Source organism: Aulonocara stuartgranti (genome assembly GCF_965226115.1).
Source record: "Aulonocara stuartgranti genome assembly, chromosome: 12".
NCBI classification, from domain to species: domain Eukaryota; kingdom Metazoa; phylum Chordata; class Actinopteri; order Cichliformes; family Cichlidae; genus Aulonocara; species Aulonocara stuartgranti.
Window position 1 is genome coordinate 16,829,917 of NC_138948.1, and position 16,480 is coordinate 16,846,396.

The 16,480-nt window shown below is 39.7% G+C and overlaps 2 protein-coding genes across 3 annotated transcripts; both read right to left on the minus strand.

Annotated features, from left to right (window-relative positions):
• Positions 1–730: 730 nt before the first annotated feature.
• LOC309718667 (ubiquilin-1-like) lies at positions 731–9,602 on the minus strand. 2 transcript variants are annotated; one of them, XM_082554138.1, is made up of 11 exons: positions 9,257–9,602; positions 6,623–6,765; positions 5,292–5,386; positions 4,857–5,119; positions 4,538–4,675; positions 4,281–4,437; positions 4,043–4,164; positions 3,826–3,909; positions 3,485–3,600; positions 3,220–3,391; positions 731–2,191 (listed from the first exon to the last, which is right to left on the minus strand). In XM_082554138.1, the coding sequence occupies exons 1-11, from the start codon at positions 9,386–9,388 to the stop codon at positions 2,048–2,050; spliced, it is 1,566 nt and encodes a 521-aa protein (XP_082410264.1). In that variant the 5' UTR covers positions 9,389–9,602; the 3' UTR covers positions 731–2,047. The 2 variants fall into 2 exon arrangements, with proteins under 2 accessions (XP_082410264.1, XP_082410263.1); XM_082554137.1 differs by having other exon boundaries at positions 4,281–4,440.
• A 700-nt stretch (positions 9,603–10,302) lies between these two features.
• gkap1 (G kinase anchoring protein 1) lies at positions 10,303–16,461 on the minus strand. Its single transcript, XM_082554320.1, has 12 exons — positions 16,193–16,461; positions 15,500–15,762; positions 14,243–14,401; positions 14,019–14,096; positions 13,581–13,716; positions 13,430–13,458; positions 13,114–13,275; positions 12,806–12,892; positions 11,975–12,038; positions 11,285–11,355; positions 11,072–11,149; positions 10,303–10,579 (listed from the first exon to the last, which is right to left on the minus strand). The coding sequence occupies exons 2-12, from the start codon at positions 15,746–15,748 to the stop codon at positions 10,538–10,540; spliced, it is 1,155 nt and encodes a 384-aa protein (XP_082410446.1). The 5' UTR covers positions 15,749–15,762; positions 16,193–16,461; the 3' UTR covers positions 10,303–10,537.
• Between the last annotated feature and the right edge of the window lie 19 nt (positions 16,462–16,480).

Sequence of the window (16,480 nt, forward strand, 5' to 3'; positions counted from 1 at the left end):
GAAGTCATCTTCTTTCTTTGAACGTCTTTTGAAACTGAGTCTACGTTCGAAGACAAACTTTGTAATTATTTACGGTCTTTAGAGCCTGTGGTGCAGAAGCCGCAGTAGCAGCTAGACAGAGTGGGAACATCACGGAACATATTGCACTCCTGGCTCAGTCTGTTGGCTGAGAATGAGAGTGCAAATTTTCTGCGTGCATCCAGGACATCTGACTGTCTCAGGGTGCTAAAAGCTTTCATTAGACTGTCCAGGTGGCAACATGAAGAGGCCTGAGCTTTAAAGTGTGGCAGCAGAGAGATTAAATAACTTCCCCTAGGGATCAATAAAGTATTCCGATTCTGATAATAATAACAATATAATGTGAATATTTCTGCAAACTTGCATTGTTTTATGTCTACAGTCTATAACAACCCTGGTTCCAAAAAAGTTGGGCTGTTGTGTAAAATGTAGATAATGTAATAATACGCAAATCTCATAAACGCACACTATTTCTGGAAAAATATGAGCTCATTTTGAATTTGATGGCAGCAACACATCTTAAAAGAGTTGGGACGGGGCAACGGAAGACCAGAAAAGTACATTTTAGTAAAGAAAAACAAAACATTGAATGCCCATTTTACACCTGATTTTGTTCATCTACAACAGGTCAGTAACGTGATGGAGTATAAAAAGAGCATCTTCGAGAGGCAGAGTTTGTCAGAAGTAAAAGTGGCCTGTGATTCACCAAAAAAGTGAGTTTACAATTTGTGGAATAATTCTGATACTTTCCCACAATGCAAAAATGTGAAGATTTTGAATATTTTGTCATAATATTATCCAAAAAAAAATTCTAAAAAATCTGGACTGCATTAAAAACAGACATGATTCTGTGTTGGAAATCCCTGCATGTGATCAGGAAAACTTCCAGTAATTATTGTCTGTGAACGCAGTTCACCATGCAGGTTAAATGCAACAAAGAAACCGCATGTAAACAGTGATCCAGATCCATGCCATTTTCTCAAAGCTCGTTTAAAATGGACAACGTGGAAATTTTTTCTGTGGTGACAAAAACTTTATTTTGAAATTCTGGAAAATACGGACGCTGAAAACTGTCTAAAACTATCTGGCTTGTTATCGCCGTTCAGTTCAATAATGACTGATGATACTTGAGTGCATCGGTGTGTAGGAATTGGAAGTTTGCAAATCTAAAAATTCACCATCAACACTGAAAGGTATGTAGAGGTTCTAGAGACACGTATGCTCCATCCAGATGACAGCTTTTCTATTTCAGCAACACAGTGCTAATGCAGACTGTATCTATTACAACAGCACGACTCAGTAGAAGAGTCTGGGTACTGAACTGGCCTGCCTTTCAGATGTTTCACCAACTGGAAAGATTTGGAGGATTGTGAAAAATACAACAAAGAAACACAACATTCCTCTCCCAGAAGTCCAGCAGCTGGTTTCCTCGGTTCCCAGATTTTTACAGACTGATTAAAGAAGAGGGGGATGTTACGCAGTGGTAAACATGGCCCTGACCCAACTTTTTTGGGAAGGATGATACCATCAAATATGAAATGAACTTGTTTTTTTTTTCATTTTTTAAAATTAATATATGGGTTTAATAGATTTGCAAATCATTGTATTCTGGTGTTATTTACATTTTACATTGTGTCTCAACTTTTGGGGAATTTTGAGTCTACACAGACCATGACTGGTGCATATAAGACAGTGAAAGGCATTGTGTTCTCTTGTTTCTAATATTAACCCACACACTCACACTTCAAGGACAATAAGGATGTAAAAATCCTCCTCCTGTTGTCTCACTTCTCAGTCAGTTTTACATGTACCTGTATACCTCAATATCATAGATGCATACAGCGCTCACCATCCTCAGACCTTTAATTTGTTTGACTGAAGTTTAAAGTGTAAGTGTAGGACAACAAACAGAGTTTAACATTATGTGTGTGATATAAGTTAGTTTTTGAAAGTGCATCAAGTAAGTATGGCTTTTTATTCTCTTATGTTTTTATCTTTTGCAGTGTATATGTGCACGGATGAATACGTGTCAGAGACTGAGCAGGTGTTGTATAGCAGTGGTGAGATCTCCTCCTGTGCTGATGAGGGCCTGAAGGTTCGCCTTCCTGTCTCTGAAGCCCATTGAGCTCAGCTGCTCCAGCTCCTCCTTGAACTCTCTCTCTCTGTGATGGACCTGACACAACATGACACGAGAGTTATTTAAAGTCTTACTTATTAAAATAATGTGTGAAAGAATTCAAAATGAGATCATAATTAGCGATTTAATTGTGAATCCTTTTAAACAAATTGGAAAAGATTAATAAACCTTCCCAGATTTAGTGATTTTGTTAACCCAGACACCCAGTTTTGTTTCTGGGTATTTGGGTATGAGTCTCCCTTCAGGTGCAAAAACATCTGGATATGAATCAGAAGAAAGTCCAGGCGATGTGGGAAACAAAGGTAAATGTTTTGGGGAGGAAAAGGAGAGGAGGCGGCATGAAAAAAAGTTTTTATGAATAATTGAACTCAAAGAGATGCCCAAGTCGCTGCTGCGGGGGATAAAAAAGGAGCACTGCAATAAAATCGAAAGCAAAAAAGAGAAATAAGTCAATAAGTTTGTCAGAACCACACTCCCTCACACACTGGAGTAAGCAGCAAAAAGCTCTGTGGCAATAACCACCAGAGCTGAATGCTGGCAGTACTCAGCCGAGTTTAGTGGTTCTGCAGGAAAAAAGCGTCAGTATCTAAGAAAGGGAAAGACTAATGCCACCTTCCTTCCCACCAGAAAACAGCGACTCTACCGGGGCTGTAACCCACTAAGTAAATGTTGGATCCACAAGTAGAAGCACTGACTCTGAAACTTTAACGATTAACTAGAATTTGAGTCACTGAGGCCCAGCTGGACCTGCTTCAGTAGGTTAAAATGTATAATAGTTTAAACCACTGAACAAATTAGACATCATTTGGCTCCATGAGATGTAGTGTGGTACTCTAATTTATCCACATTCATACCAGCAGCTGTTAATGCAAGCTGATATCAAGCAGTCAGTCACTCTTTATACTGCGTAGTTTTTTAAAAGTACTGAATCACTAAATATCAAAGGCGTGTATCATTTGCCTGCCTAAGGGAAATTCTCATTTACTGTCAAAATGCTATTTACTACTGATATTTTAAATTGAGACTCAACGTTGGAGACAGACAAAAAGTTTATAAGGTAGTACCTCGTTATTAGTGTTAGCCAGGGCCTGTAGCATCTGCTGTACAAACTGCTGCTGCTGCTGCTCTGTCGCTGAAGCAGCCTGTTGGCCGCTTCCTGATTGGCTGTTCGGAATGGAGTCAGATGGATGCTCAGAAGTGGCACCGATACCTGTTCCAGTGTTTCCGAGAGCATTCCTGCATGACGGGCAAGACTGGCGATAAGGTTTCTCTGTCTTTGAAACACAGTTCTTCCACCACAATAGATCTCCTTAGGTTGTTTTTACTCACGCAGGTATGAGAGCTGGAGCCTCTGCAGCCAGAGTATGCAAGCCCTGTTGGATCTGCAACAGAGCCTCCATGGCTCTGGGGTTCAACATGGCCGAGAGCAGCTCTGGAGCCTGCATCTGCACATTATTGATAATGGCAAAGTTATTAATCATACCCACTGAGCAACGGAGTCAGAGTAGAATCGTTTTCCTGCATTGCTAAAGATGATCATATCTACATGGATTTTATGAAAAACCATGGCATCTGTCCAGGAACAAGAAAATTATTAGTGTTCCTAATGTATTGCAGACATCTAATCCAGCTGAAAGACAGCAGGTTAACAGTTAGAGGAATAAGCAGACCTGCTGCAGAAAGACAGGGATCTCCTTTCTCATTTGCTGCTGCAGCTGAGGATTTCCAGCCAACAAAGGGTGGCTCAGAAGCATCTGCAACAATGCAAAAATGAAAGCAGGATGAACTATATAAGATATCTCTGCTGTTTAGGAAGAAGGAAATGTTGTCCTGCAGTTGCCTAGTGAAAATACTGCACATTTAAGAATTAAAGTGTCCATGCATCACCTGTGCAGCCAGGTCAGGGTTCTGGCTAAGGCAGTTTAAAAGACTGCTGACGTATGGCCCAGACAGCAGGCTCTCCAATAGACCTGGACTGGCAGTGATCTCTTCTAGCAGTGACTGCATGCCTGAAGCAGGAAGCCATTAATAGAATATTTTAAAAAGCAGTTCAATGATATCTTTAAAATATTTAACACATTTAAAAACATATAACCTAAGAATGCCTCAAGCATAAAGCTCATGCCTGCTGTGATGCTGCTTTGAGAGTTTGACCTAGCTCTGGATGTGGCAGTCAGTTCACTGAGAGGATCTGTCGAGTGACCAGAGAACGTCGGATTGGATTCACCCTCCAGTATGTGGTGATTTCCGGGTGATGTAGTCACCGATGCAGATGCTCCTACCTTCTGGTAAAAGGCAAAGCAGATATTAAAAAGAAAACAGGTTAAGCATACAAGATAAGTTTAACCTGACCTATAATAATCATCATTTTCAAAGTCACACCTGTAATTTTGCTTCTGGGTCAGAATTGTCAGTAATGACTTCAGGATTTTCCTGCTCTGACTGCAAATTTTCTAAAGCTTTGTCCTCATTGTTCATCATTTCTTCTATCATGTCAGGGTTCTTGATGAGCTCCAGCAACTGGAAAGAGAGATAAGTGCAAAAACATACTCAAAATATCGGAGGGAGAAATCAGGCAAGGAGGAAGCAACTGTACTCATACTGCAGTGAAATTAGAAAGGTTAAAATAACAACATTTTTGCAAGTGTCTACTCTAATGTTAGTACAGATGTTACAATGCTCTGACATCCACTATACCCACCTGTGTTATGACATCTTTGTCGTTAAGCATATCTTCCACTTCTGGGTTTGTTTGCAGGAGCTGCTGAATTTGGGGATTAGACAGAATGAGCTTTCTGATAAGTTGAGGGCTAGAGGTGGAGAGGGTGCTCTGCACAAAGGGGCTGCCCAGGAGACGGTGCATCATTTCTGGGTCAGCCAGCAATCTGTTCTCCATCTGGCGCTGGAGCTCCGGGAAGAAGCTAGTCCCGCTGTCTTCAAGGACAAGGCTGTCCAGACCTTCTACTACAGAAACAAGGTGGAATCAACAGAATGACAGATTATAAGTTCACTGAGGAGCTGAGTACAGAGCAGCAGCTGAAGCTCAAACAAAGAAGTCTGGAGAAATGAGAACCACAAACTAGATTTATGAAAATAGTTAAAGGCGAGAAGAGTTCCCGTGTTCTGCACATCTTACCCAGGCAGAGAGGAGAAGTAGGGGAAGGTGTGATGTTATCCGGTTCAGGGTGGAGGTCTGGGTCAGTGGGAGGTGGAGCAGATGAATGCTGAGGCCTAAGACAGATACCCAGTTGTTTTTTCTTTTTTTACATAAGTTTGGTATAAATAGACTGTATATCAAAGGAACCTGAAGGCAGAAGTTACTTATTACTTAAAATTACTTCTACAATTTTAATTTTAAAGAGCAGAGTGTGCAGATCTCTGACTGAGAATCTTTGCAGACATAATATTTTGTTTAATACTTCATGTGATAGTGGGGTGATCAGATTCTATCAAATTAAATGTGGAGCAAAATGTACGTTGATGTGGGACAAAGCGGGAGACACTACCAGTGCTTTATATATACGACCTAAAATGTGACTTATATGTAATGTTCTCCCTGTACTCTAAAATCTCACCTTCCACAAGCTTCCAAGTAATAAGTAGTTTTCTTGGCTTTTTCATAGATTTATTTGATTTGCTTTGGGAAGACACTCATTAAATTCTGATAAATTTAATATTTTATTTGCTCTATTTTAATATTTTATTTTACTGGGTTTTAATGTAGTTTTTCATGAGGCTATATATTTTTATATATTTATATTATATATTATTTCTATATTCCCTGCTCTCTGCACAGACATTTTATAAAAAAACAAATAGAAAAGTGAAAGTTCTGTATTGTTGCACTTTGAAAACTAGAGCCAATAAAAATGTGGAATATTCTCTGAATATGCACAATAAACAGCAAAGAATAAAAATGCTGTGTAGTCCCAATGTGGTACATGTGGTATCCAATGTAAGGCAGTGTTTTTAATATTTACTATGATTTAAAAGCAAATAATAAATATAGCTACAGCTAATGAATGTGCAGTTGCCTTTTATTAGTGCCAGATTTGTCTGCAATATTTTCTTAAGAGGTCACTAAAGTTCTTTGCAGCTGACTCTGTTGCATAAGTAAGGCGCAAAACACAGGAGGAACAATATTTAACACAAGCGCACACAATGATTTACTGACATATGTGACATGTAATTTAAAAAAGAAAGTAAAATCTGTCTTATTTTTTTTTCTTGATATTGAAATGAACTGACTACACTGTGTTTAGAAAACAGCACAATTTTTTGCAAATTCCCAATAAACTCACCACGCCTATGAGCACTATTTGGGTGATTGGACTCACATACAATTTTGCCCCTTTTAGTAAATCTGGACCTATATCTTTATTTTCTTTATCTTTATTAATACCAAATGTTGGTTTATTACTAGCGACGGCATGAACCCATGCCATAAACAGAGCAGGTTGTTCATACCTTTGGATCATGCTGAGGCGTACCGACCCATTTAGTCCTTTAAAGTGACTCAAGGGTTCAGAGTCTTTGAGGACTCGACTGGAGTGGATCAGAACCAGCTCCTCTGCTGAGGCTCCCAGGTGCTCTGACAGACCCCATTTAAACTGCACACACAGAAACACACAACCCCCATTGTTATTTAATGGTGATAACCCCCATTGTACCAGCTCAAAGATCAGCAGCAAAGACACCAGGGGCATATCCAGACAGGGGCCTCGGGTGGCACCAGCCAATATAACTTCCATCCTGGGGTCTCTCCACCAAAACCGTTAGATGAGGGCAGTGAAAGAAACAGTAATTCAATGTAGCAGAGTATGACTATTCAAGACTTTACTTAAGTACAGTTCCAGTGTACTTCTACTTTAAGTGATTCATGTTATGGTGTTTTCTATTTAAATTTACTATCTTTTGGAAGCAAATACTGTACTCTGCACTTCACACCATTTATTTTAGGAATTCAGTGAATTATTATTTTGAAGATTTTAAAATAGGAATCTACATAGTTATGGAATGCCAGGACTGCCAGAATTAATTAATTAAATACACCATTAAATAATTAATTCAATGTGTCAATAATTAATTAATTAAATATGTCATAAATATGTATTTAATTTATTATTGACACATTTAATAAATTATTTAATGGCGTATTTAATTAACTCATTTTGGCAGCCCTGGCATTCCATAGATGGTACATTATGCGGTTTGACTATAAATAAAGCGTACATGTAATATAATCATCTCCGGCGGAAAGATTTAAGTGATATACACATTAACAAACCAGTAACTACAATCCAATATATGATTTTGAATTGTGTGACAACAGTAAACCCACTGAATACACCCATATACATATAATAACATACAATCAGTGGCCACTTCATTAGGTACAACTATTCAGCTGCTAGTTAAACACAAATATCTAATCAGCCAGTCAAACATTTAGAGTAGAAAACATGATTAAAATGACCTGCTGAAGTTCAAACATGCTGCTGATGTTGAGAGCATCAGAATAGGAAAGAAAGGTGATCTGGCGATGGTTGTTTGAGAAAGACATGGTGATCTGAGCACTTTACAAACTGCTGATTTCCTATGATTTTAGCACATAATTGTCTCTAGGGTTTACAGAGAATGATCTGAAAAAGAGAAAATATCCAAGGAGTGGTCATTATCTGGGTGACAATGTCTTTTTGATGTCAGACGTCAGAGGAGCATGGCCAGACTTCTTCAAGCTGAAAGGAACGCAACAACTCAAATAACCCCTCTTTACAACCATGCATGCAGAAGAGCGTCTCTGAACACACAACACGTCACACTTTGAACAAGATGGGCTACAGCAGCAGGAGACCACAGCAGGTTTCAGTCCTGTCAGTTAAGAATAGGAAACTAAAAGTATGATTCAGCAAAACTGGACAGTATGAGATTGGGAAAACATTGCCTGGTCTGAAGAGTCTCAGTTTCTGCTGTGAAATTCAAATGGTACACAGTCAGAATTTGGGGTAAAGAACAGGAAATTATTGATTCATCCTGTCTTGTATCAGAGGTTTCGCCAGTGGTGGTGTAGTAATGGTTTGGAGGATATTTCACTGGCACACTTTGGGTACCTCAGTACAACTAAGCTTCACGTAAACACCACAGCCTACCGGAGTACAGTTGGTGGTCACTGTGACCCAAGGCGACCCTTTATCCATCTTCTGATGGCTGTTTACAGCACAATAAGGAGCCATGCCACAAAACTCAAATCCTCTTACACTGGTGTCCTGAACATGACAATGAGTTCACTGTACTCAAATGACTTCCACAGTCACCAGACCTCAATCTAGTGGAGCACCTTTGGGATGTCAAACATGGATGTAAATGATAAATGGACTGGTTCCTGTGTACAACATGCCTCATTCGTCCATTCATACAGCAGCACTGTACTTCATTGGTTTCTATCAAACATACGCACGCACATTTACACTCTGATAGATGCATCAGAAACCAACTTGGGGTTAGTATCTCCAGGATATTTAGCACGCAGATATAAAGGGACTGAACCGACCTTCTGATTAGTAGATGGCGTGCTCTAGCTCCTGAGCTACAGCCACCCCCTGTGATGTACACCAACAACTGTGTGATGCTCTCATGTCATGTGAAGATGCTGATAACTGCTTCCAGCACCTTGTTGAATCTATACCACAAACTTAAAGGGCGTCCAGATGTAACTAATGAAGTGGCCTTTGAATTATATTTTGTTACTGGATTCAGGGCCACTCTTTAGCTAGTACTCAACTTCGTGCTAAATACTTAAAAAAAATACTCCTTTTTTGCCTCTTTTCACACAGTTATTCCATTCAAAACAATCTTCAAACGTGCAGAGTCACTTTTCACATAATAAATCTGTATTAGCACTCTGGGCTGCACATGAGTCCAATTCCAATTTATATACCACATTAGTACCTTTAGTGATCCGCCCCCTTAGTTCTTTAGCCACGTAAATTAACAAAAACATTAATTTCAGTCTGTTATGGCATGAAAATAAAAGTCTCAGTGACGTTGTCAGCCTGTTATTACAAGGCTCTGAGGCCAGCTGGCTGATTGTGCTTCCCTGACCTGTCTGACGGTGCAGTCTCCTCTAACGATGAAGTCTCTGCTCTCCGTGACACTTGTGACGGTAACGTGGATCCTTTCAGCCCTGCGGCGGTGTCTCGGTGTTGTAGTTTCGTCTTTCACTGCTGCCGACATCACTTGTCCGGCCCGCGGGCCTTTAAACACGGTGCAGAGCAGGAGCACACCGTCCCGACGCGGGCTGCGTGTCTGTCCCGATGACTCGGCAATAAGTTGTGCGGATGTGTGCCAGCTGAGGCCACACCGGTCACTGAGGTGGACACGCAAAGCCCACACCTAGCTGCTACTATGCACAGATCTGATGCCCCTGCTGCCTGTTATAACAGTTTTTGAGTGCACTTCGACTAACAAAAATAAAATACTTAATAATAAGCCAGTTATGTAACCAGACTTAACTTAAAGATATAGTGCACCATAAAAATCAGACAGCAGTTCAAATCCTAGATGCTCTCAGTTCACTTTTAAACTCTCATTCCAGCAACAATAATGAATCATTATAATTTTAACAGCCTCCAAAGGTGACGCACAGGTGATAAGTGGTAATTGATGACAATAGTCTAAAAAATTTTTAAATCCTTCTTCCTTTTGAGATTTGACCCAAGCAGATTTAAAGTATCTTATTTTCATCTGGCTCATGTTAACATCTAATGACTCAAATACAATTTTTTTTTGGCTTGTTTGAGGCACTTTTACACTTTTTTTTAAAATTCCTCTTAGGCTCTTCGATGCTTTCACACACAAAAAGTAAAACCACATTTTCACTGAAAAAGTAATTTATTTACTTAACAGTGGGAAAATAAAGAAACAAAACAACTTTGCATTACACACCTGTCATTTTGGCAACAAAACCTTTAAAGATCAGGCACAGAGCCTTCAACAGTACAGGAGATCCAGAGGCACTCTGAGGCCTGAAGAGGGCAGCACGATGTGCCAAGCAGCTACTTTAACACAAGCTTAGAACGTTTGTCGCTATTTCAGAAAGCCTCTTGTAAATCTTATTTAATTGTGTAACATATCGTGCCAAATCTAGCTTTTTCTGTTAGTGTGTGTGTGTGTGTGTGTGTGTGTGTGTGTGTGTGTGTGTGTGTGTGTGTGTGTGTGTGTTTAGGGAGGGCATGCAAAACAGACTGACCAGGAGTCTAAGATTTAACAACAACAACAACAAAAAAAAAAAACCCTGATTTTGATCAATAGTGGGAATATTCTTCAGGGGTTTCTTCATTTGTTTATTTCATTTTGTTTTCAGGCATTTTCCTTCTGAAACCTTCATAGATCTGCCTCTGAGCCCTTCTTCCCTTTCTTGTTTCCCTGTGAAACAGAAAATTGCAGAAAGGACACAATTATTTATGGATATCAGATCTGTTTGTGTGCTTTTATTAATTCAAGTCAAAAGATGGATGTAGAAACAGAACATAAATGAGGCAAACACAGTCTTTATCAACTGGGGAAAAAAGAAAAAAAAAGAAACCATATTGACTTAAAAATAAAGAAAAGTGTTCAAATGCTCTGACCTGAATCTAAGCTCACTGCTCCCCTTACTGGGCCGAGTAAACTCTTTATGTTTCTGTCCTTTGGCTTACTTACGCTGACACTTTCTGACTTTACCTGCCTTACAGGCTGAAGTTTTTCTGTTAGGTTTCCACAGTTTCTACAGAAATCCACGAAAGCAATGAGGTGCATGCATAATCATAAACTAGTATGCAGTCAGTTCAGCGTAAATGAAGATGGAGACAACACTTTAACACCAGTTCTTCTCTCCTACAATGAAGATACCACACAGAAGAGTATTTGTACTCTCACCTGGTGCTTTGGTTGTTCTGACTGCAGTCCTTTTACTTTAGATCTCTCTTGTTCGAGGGCAGCGTGCAATAATGTTACCTAATTAAAATGAAAAACACAGATTTACAAATTTAGAATCCCCCCCAACACTCTCTCTCACACACACACACACACACACACACACACACACACACACACACACACACACACACACACACACACACAGTTACAGACCTGTGAAGACAGCTCTTCTTTAATATGCAGTAGCTCCTCTACCTGTAGAAGAATTTCTGCTTTGTCTTTCACTGAAAAAGAGAGAGAACAGAAACATCACACACGATATCTTCATCAGGAAAGGAAAGGATAGTCAAAACAACCACTTTTTGGACAATGATTCTCCCCCACAGTGGGTTTTAAATCAAGACAATTGAGATGTGACTCAATCGCAGGCAAACACATTACATTCGTTGTTTAGCAATTGCAGACAACAACATACATATTCCTCTATATTCAGTCAATCCTACCTTTGTTTGCAGGTCACTCTTACTTACAATGACTTCTCTTTGGATCTCTTATTAGGAGTTGGAGGGAAAAGTTAAGAAATGCAAGTTCACTTAGAACAGCAGCTTTCATCTACTTCATTTGTCATGAAATAAGACGGCCTTAGCCGTCTATGAAAATGCTAGTCAGTCAATTCTGCCATTACTTTTGAACCACTGAAAATGGAGGACTGTGCATAAATATATCGATAATTCAGAATCATTTAATGCAGAAGTCTGCACCTCACCCACATCTCGATTGTTTGATTTAAAATCCAGAAGTGTTGTCTTGTTGTACAGAAGAAAAAATTACAACAACAACAAAAAAGTGTCATTGTTCAAATACTTTTGGACCAAACTGTATCTACTGTGTTATCAAACTCACTCTCTCCCTGCTGCAGCATCTTCAGCAGCTGAGCATTTCTTGCTTTCACCTCTTTGTATTTTACCTGCAGAGACAAAAAGAAAGATTCTTTTTGTAGCACTGGACACAACAGTGTTGGCTGCAGGTGTGGTCACCTTTCCTTTTTTCTGTCACAGTGTTACAGTGGGGAACGCTCATATTAATCATGCATATAGTTTCAACGACGAGTGAAATAAGCCAAAAGCTTCAGACTGATCAACATGCTCACGTTCTGACATTTTCAACTCTTGTCTCTGTATGGTGTTACTGAGAGTGGATGCACTAACGTGGTTATCTCAGACTCACAGCTTTGGCTCTGTGCTGTTTAAAGGGCAGCAAATCAGCGGAAAGTGGCTCGCAGGGAGAGGAACTAAAACTGCTTGTTTCACACAGTCAAAGAGGGCTGAACAAAGGCAAGAATGAGAAAAATTGTATTTTTGAATTATGAATCATCCAAAGCTACTCTAGTAGAGTCCAGTGATAAAAATATGCAGTTGAAAATTAAATATGTAGACTTTTTTTTATTTTTATTTTTTTTACAGAAGAAGTCCACACTAACTAACAGTGCCATAGCAGCCCACAGCCTACGTGAGTTGAGTAAGAACATCTTAATGATGATGACAAACCAACACTAAACCCAGCCTGTTTGGCTTTAAACATGGCAGAGATTTTTCTGATTAACTTCACCGTTTCTACAGCTGTGAAAATCAAATTTCCTTTTTGTGACTCATCATACAGGAAAAGACAAAGAAAATCACTGTCCTTCTGAAACTGAAAGATGATTAGATCAGATAACTGTTTATGGGTGCTGACCTCCCACTGTGAAATGTTTTTTTTCAGCTTATCAATTTCCTGATCTTTCTTCTCCAGCTCATACTTCAGCTGCTCCGCTCTGGGGTCCTAACAGGAAGAAAAACATGAAATAAAATCAGCAAGTAAAGAAAAAGAAACTTCACTTTGGTAATGGTGCATGTATGCAGTTTCACAAACAGCTTTTCAGATGTACCTTGAGGCAGTTAATCACTAACCAAAACTCAAAGGAAAAGCTAACTTTGTTCACTTTCATACCCGAGTTAATGAGAGAGCTACGCGAGTATTTTGTGGTACTTGTGTCCACTCACTGGTTCGTGTTCTGTTGACGTGCTGACTTCTTGTCCCTGGCTGTTCGTATACTGCTCGCGTCTTTTCTCCCGTTGGATTATCCGACTGACATCATCTTCCAACTTATTAAAAAAACGTTCGTCCTGCCCGACTCCCAGTGCTAAATTAGCCGTTCTGGAGTCCTGGAAGGTAATTTGGTTGATGTTTTACACATTTTTTTAAGTTACAAACAAAATATTAAAAAATTAATTTTATCTTTAATTCGTCCCTCACTTGTTCATTCACATTTCTGTGCAATCTATAAAATATAAAGTAAACAGAGTGGAACCGGCTCACCTCTTTCTCTTGTTTTCTACTTAAATTTTCTGCAAAGAGAAAACACAATGCAATAACTAGTTACAAGAAAATAACAATATATGCAATGTAGTAAATCATATATATGAGGTCCATATATAAGACTTTAAAGTAATCTGTAAGCTGGTCTCACCTGCACTGCTTTCAGCCTGGAAGTCTTGCAGAGAAACTGTCTTTTTGTCTTTTGCCTGCTGATTCTTCTTTTTGTCCTTCTTGCCTCCACCTTCTTTTCCTGACCGTGACTTTGGCGAGGACGTGTTTGTGTTGCTCTGATGAATGAAAGCAGATGCTTTGACTTCAGTTAGCTCAAGTTCTTGCTTTGCATACCAGAAATAAATTCTGTTTTGTTTTTAACCCACAGAAACTCAGGCAGAGTCATTTAAAACAAGATCCTTTAATCACCAACATGAAGAAGGAATAAGGTAATACGCTGACTTATAATTTAAGTGAACATGTCACAGGTGTGTCAGAGCGATGTGCGACTTACGTAAAAGTGAACATACAGCTCTGACATCTGTGCCCCCAAATGTGGCTTTCAAAATGAGAATATTAGTGTTTTTCTGCAGCGTACCTGCTTCTGTTGTTCATACTCCAGTTTACTTAAAATCAAGGCTTTTTCCAAGTCTGCCTCATATAGTTCTGTGGTTATCTAAAAGAAAAGGAAGAACATTGAATTTTAGGGACTTTTCGTGCTGTGTGTAAGGTCAGGTGTGGCCTGTGCTGCTCTATGAGGGACAGTCATACAAGTTTTACTATCTCACTCATCTGTAATGTGAGTAGCTGTCATTTCTAAACCTGCTCGTCTCTCTGCTTCCACTGCTGCCAACCCTCCGACGGTGTATCCTGGTCCACCGACGTAGGATTGAGAAGTTCACCGGCTATTCCTGACAGCGTCATACAGGGAGAAGGGGCAGAAGATTTCTGAGGAATCTTTTTGAAGGCCAGATTACGCAACTAATAGAGAGAAAGATAAAACAACCTGATGTCATCATTATTGACATAAACACAAATTCTATTGTTAGCTGTAGAAACCATCAACTTGTCTATGTGCGCGCAGCAACAACAAAAAACGGTCTGTTTTCTCAGGATGTATGCTGCCTGTGGTTTGTGTCTGTGGAGTGGAGGAGGATTTGTTAATGTGTTTAAGTGGGTGTTGGGCCTGAACACATTCCTTTTAATTGTGCTGCAACATTGTTATTCTCAGAGCTGAACATTTTCATTTTCCCCATTTTGTTTTTTAACGAACCGGTCAATAAAATATATATATATTTTTTAATATTTACAGAGTCCAAGGAGACAGTCTTCAAATCTTCACATTACAGATTCTGAGGCAAGATCATGTTTTAACTCCCTGCTTATGTAAGTCTAATTTCTGTCTAACTACAGTCAGATGCAAGAACAAAAAACCAGAAAACTTGCACTTTGAACTGATTAACTGTGCTGAAACCAATTTTTTATTATTTAGTATTTTTTCCTGGGATTGGACCAATTCCATATAAGAATTTAGCCTGCAAAATCCACTGGATGCTGTCTACTCCTATGTTATTTGATTTATTAAAGATGAAAGCTATCACACTGGCAGCTTTGAATAAAAATCTGGCCAGATATCAGTATCACCAAGAAGGCAGAAAGCATACCTGCATGCTCATTTATGAGGACTTGGTATGTAGGCTTCTGCAATGTAATAGCTTTAGATAAGTTCAGCGCTGATAACCAGAGACTAGTTTCACAACCATCACCAAATGATGTTAAAAATCATAGGGGTTTGTCTGAATCTTGAGGTTTTCTCTGTAATATTGCACTTTACAATATAAAATTTTAATGACCTCAACGAAATACAACTTACACACTTATCATCTGAACAGCATTTGTTTCACTTCATTAGTAGCAAGCACACCAAAAGCAAACCACAACCTGTTTACCTCTCCCTGCCCTCTGCAGTTTCGCTTCAGAAGTGAAACGACTGAAGAGCCTGATCTTTCTTCATGTCACTGCAAAATAACACATATGTAAGAGGCAGAGAGCTGCAGGCTGTTCATCTCACTCATTCACCTCATTTGCCTCACTCTGCTGCTGCTCTTTCTTCTTCTTCTTCTTGTCTTTCTTCTTGTCATTGCCCTGAGCAGCTTTCCCTCCGGCTGCACCTGCTTTTCCTTGTCGGGGCTTGCCAGAGGAGTCCCGTCCAGTTTTGGTGGTAGCCTTCCCCGACTCGGAGGTGTCCGAATCCGAATCTGAATCTATCTGTAGCAGGGCAAAGCGGGATGCTGTGGTGGGGACTGTGATCATTGCAGACGATGCCATCGTGAGAAGGCAAACTGAACGATGAAAGCAGATAAATGTACAACAGTTTATTCAGAATAACTTAGAGCAGATCATAAAATGACGAGTTAGCGCATATTCACAACCTGTTTGTTTGTTGTTGGTTTTTTTTTTTAGTACCACAGTATTTCAGCCAACACCTCCATACAAAGCTACACACGGAGTCAGCACTGTGATCTTATGACAACAGACAGTATTACAGATAAATGTAAACCATTTAAAGAGCTCCGTTACAAACAGTTAGTGGACACAGCTAGATTAGCATCGCATAGCAGCAGCGTAACAGCTAAGGCTTAGCCAGTGTTGTTAGCTCCTAAACAAGTGCAAAAGTGCCGCTCCATGTCAGTTAAAAGCACACGCGTGGACTCACGTTGATCTCCTTTTTTCAATGCGCTCACTGACTTGTGTTAAAGAAGGATTACTCACATGAAAACTGTCTGAGGATACTTTCACCTGTTCGCAAAGGGGCTGAGGGTTATCGTTGGTTTGCTACCAGCGATTGTCTCAAAAGAGTACAGAAGCCCGGCGGTGTCAAAAAGGGAAAAGGCTGGGATTCCCTTATCCTCTGCGATGCGGATGCAGAAAAAGAAGTGTTTACGATATGTGCAGATATATCGGTTATTGTGTGCAGCATGTGCGCAGTTTGTTGACCGAATCGCTTTTTAAGGCCAACTGCACAATACTAAGCGATTATCGCACAATAACTAGCTAGTT

Coding starts and splice junctions, on each gene's coding strand:
- LOC309718667 (XM_082554137.1), bottom strand. CDS start 9,388: ATGTCGGCAGCAGTGAAAGACGAAACTACAACACCGAGACACCGCCGC. Junction 4,676..4,856: donor ACAAAGATGTCATAACACAG/GTGGGTATAGTG, acceptor CTCTCTTTCCAG/TTGCTGGAGCTCATCAAGAA. Junction 2,192..3,219: donor TGGCTAACACTAATAACGAG/GTACTACCTTAT, acceptor ATGTTGTGTCAG/GTCCATCACAGAGAGAGAGA.
- gkap1 (XM_082554320.1), bottom strand. CDS start 15,748: ATGGCATCGTCTGCAATGATCACAGTCCCCACCACAGCATCCCGCTTT. Junction 13,276..13,429: donor GTAGAAAACAAGAGAAAGAG/GTGAGCCGGTTC, acceptor ATTACCTTCCAG/GACTCCAGAACGGCTAATTT. Junction 12,039..12,805: donor AAAACATTTCACAGTGGGAG/GTCAGCACCCAT, acceptor TTGTCTCTGCAG/GTAAAATACAAAGAGGTGAA.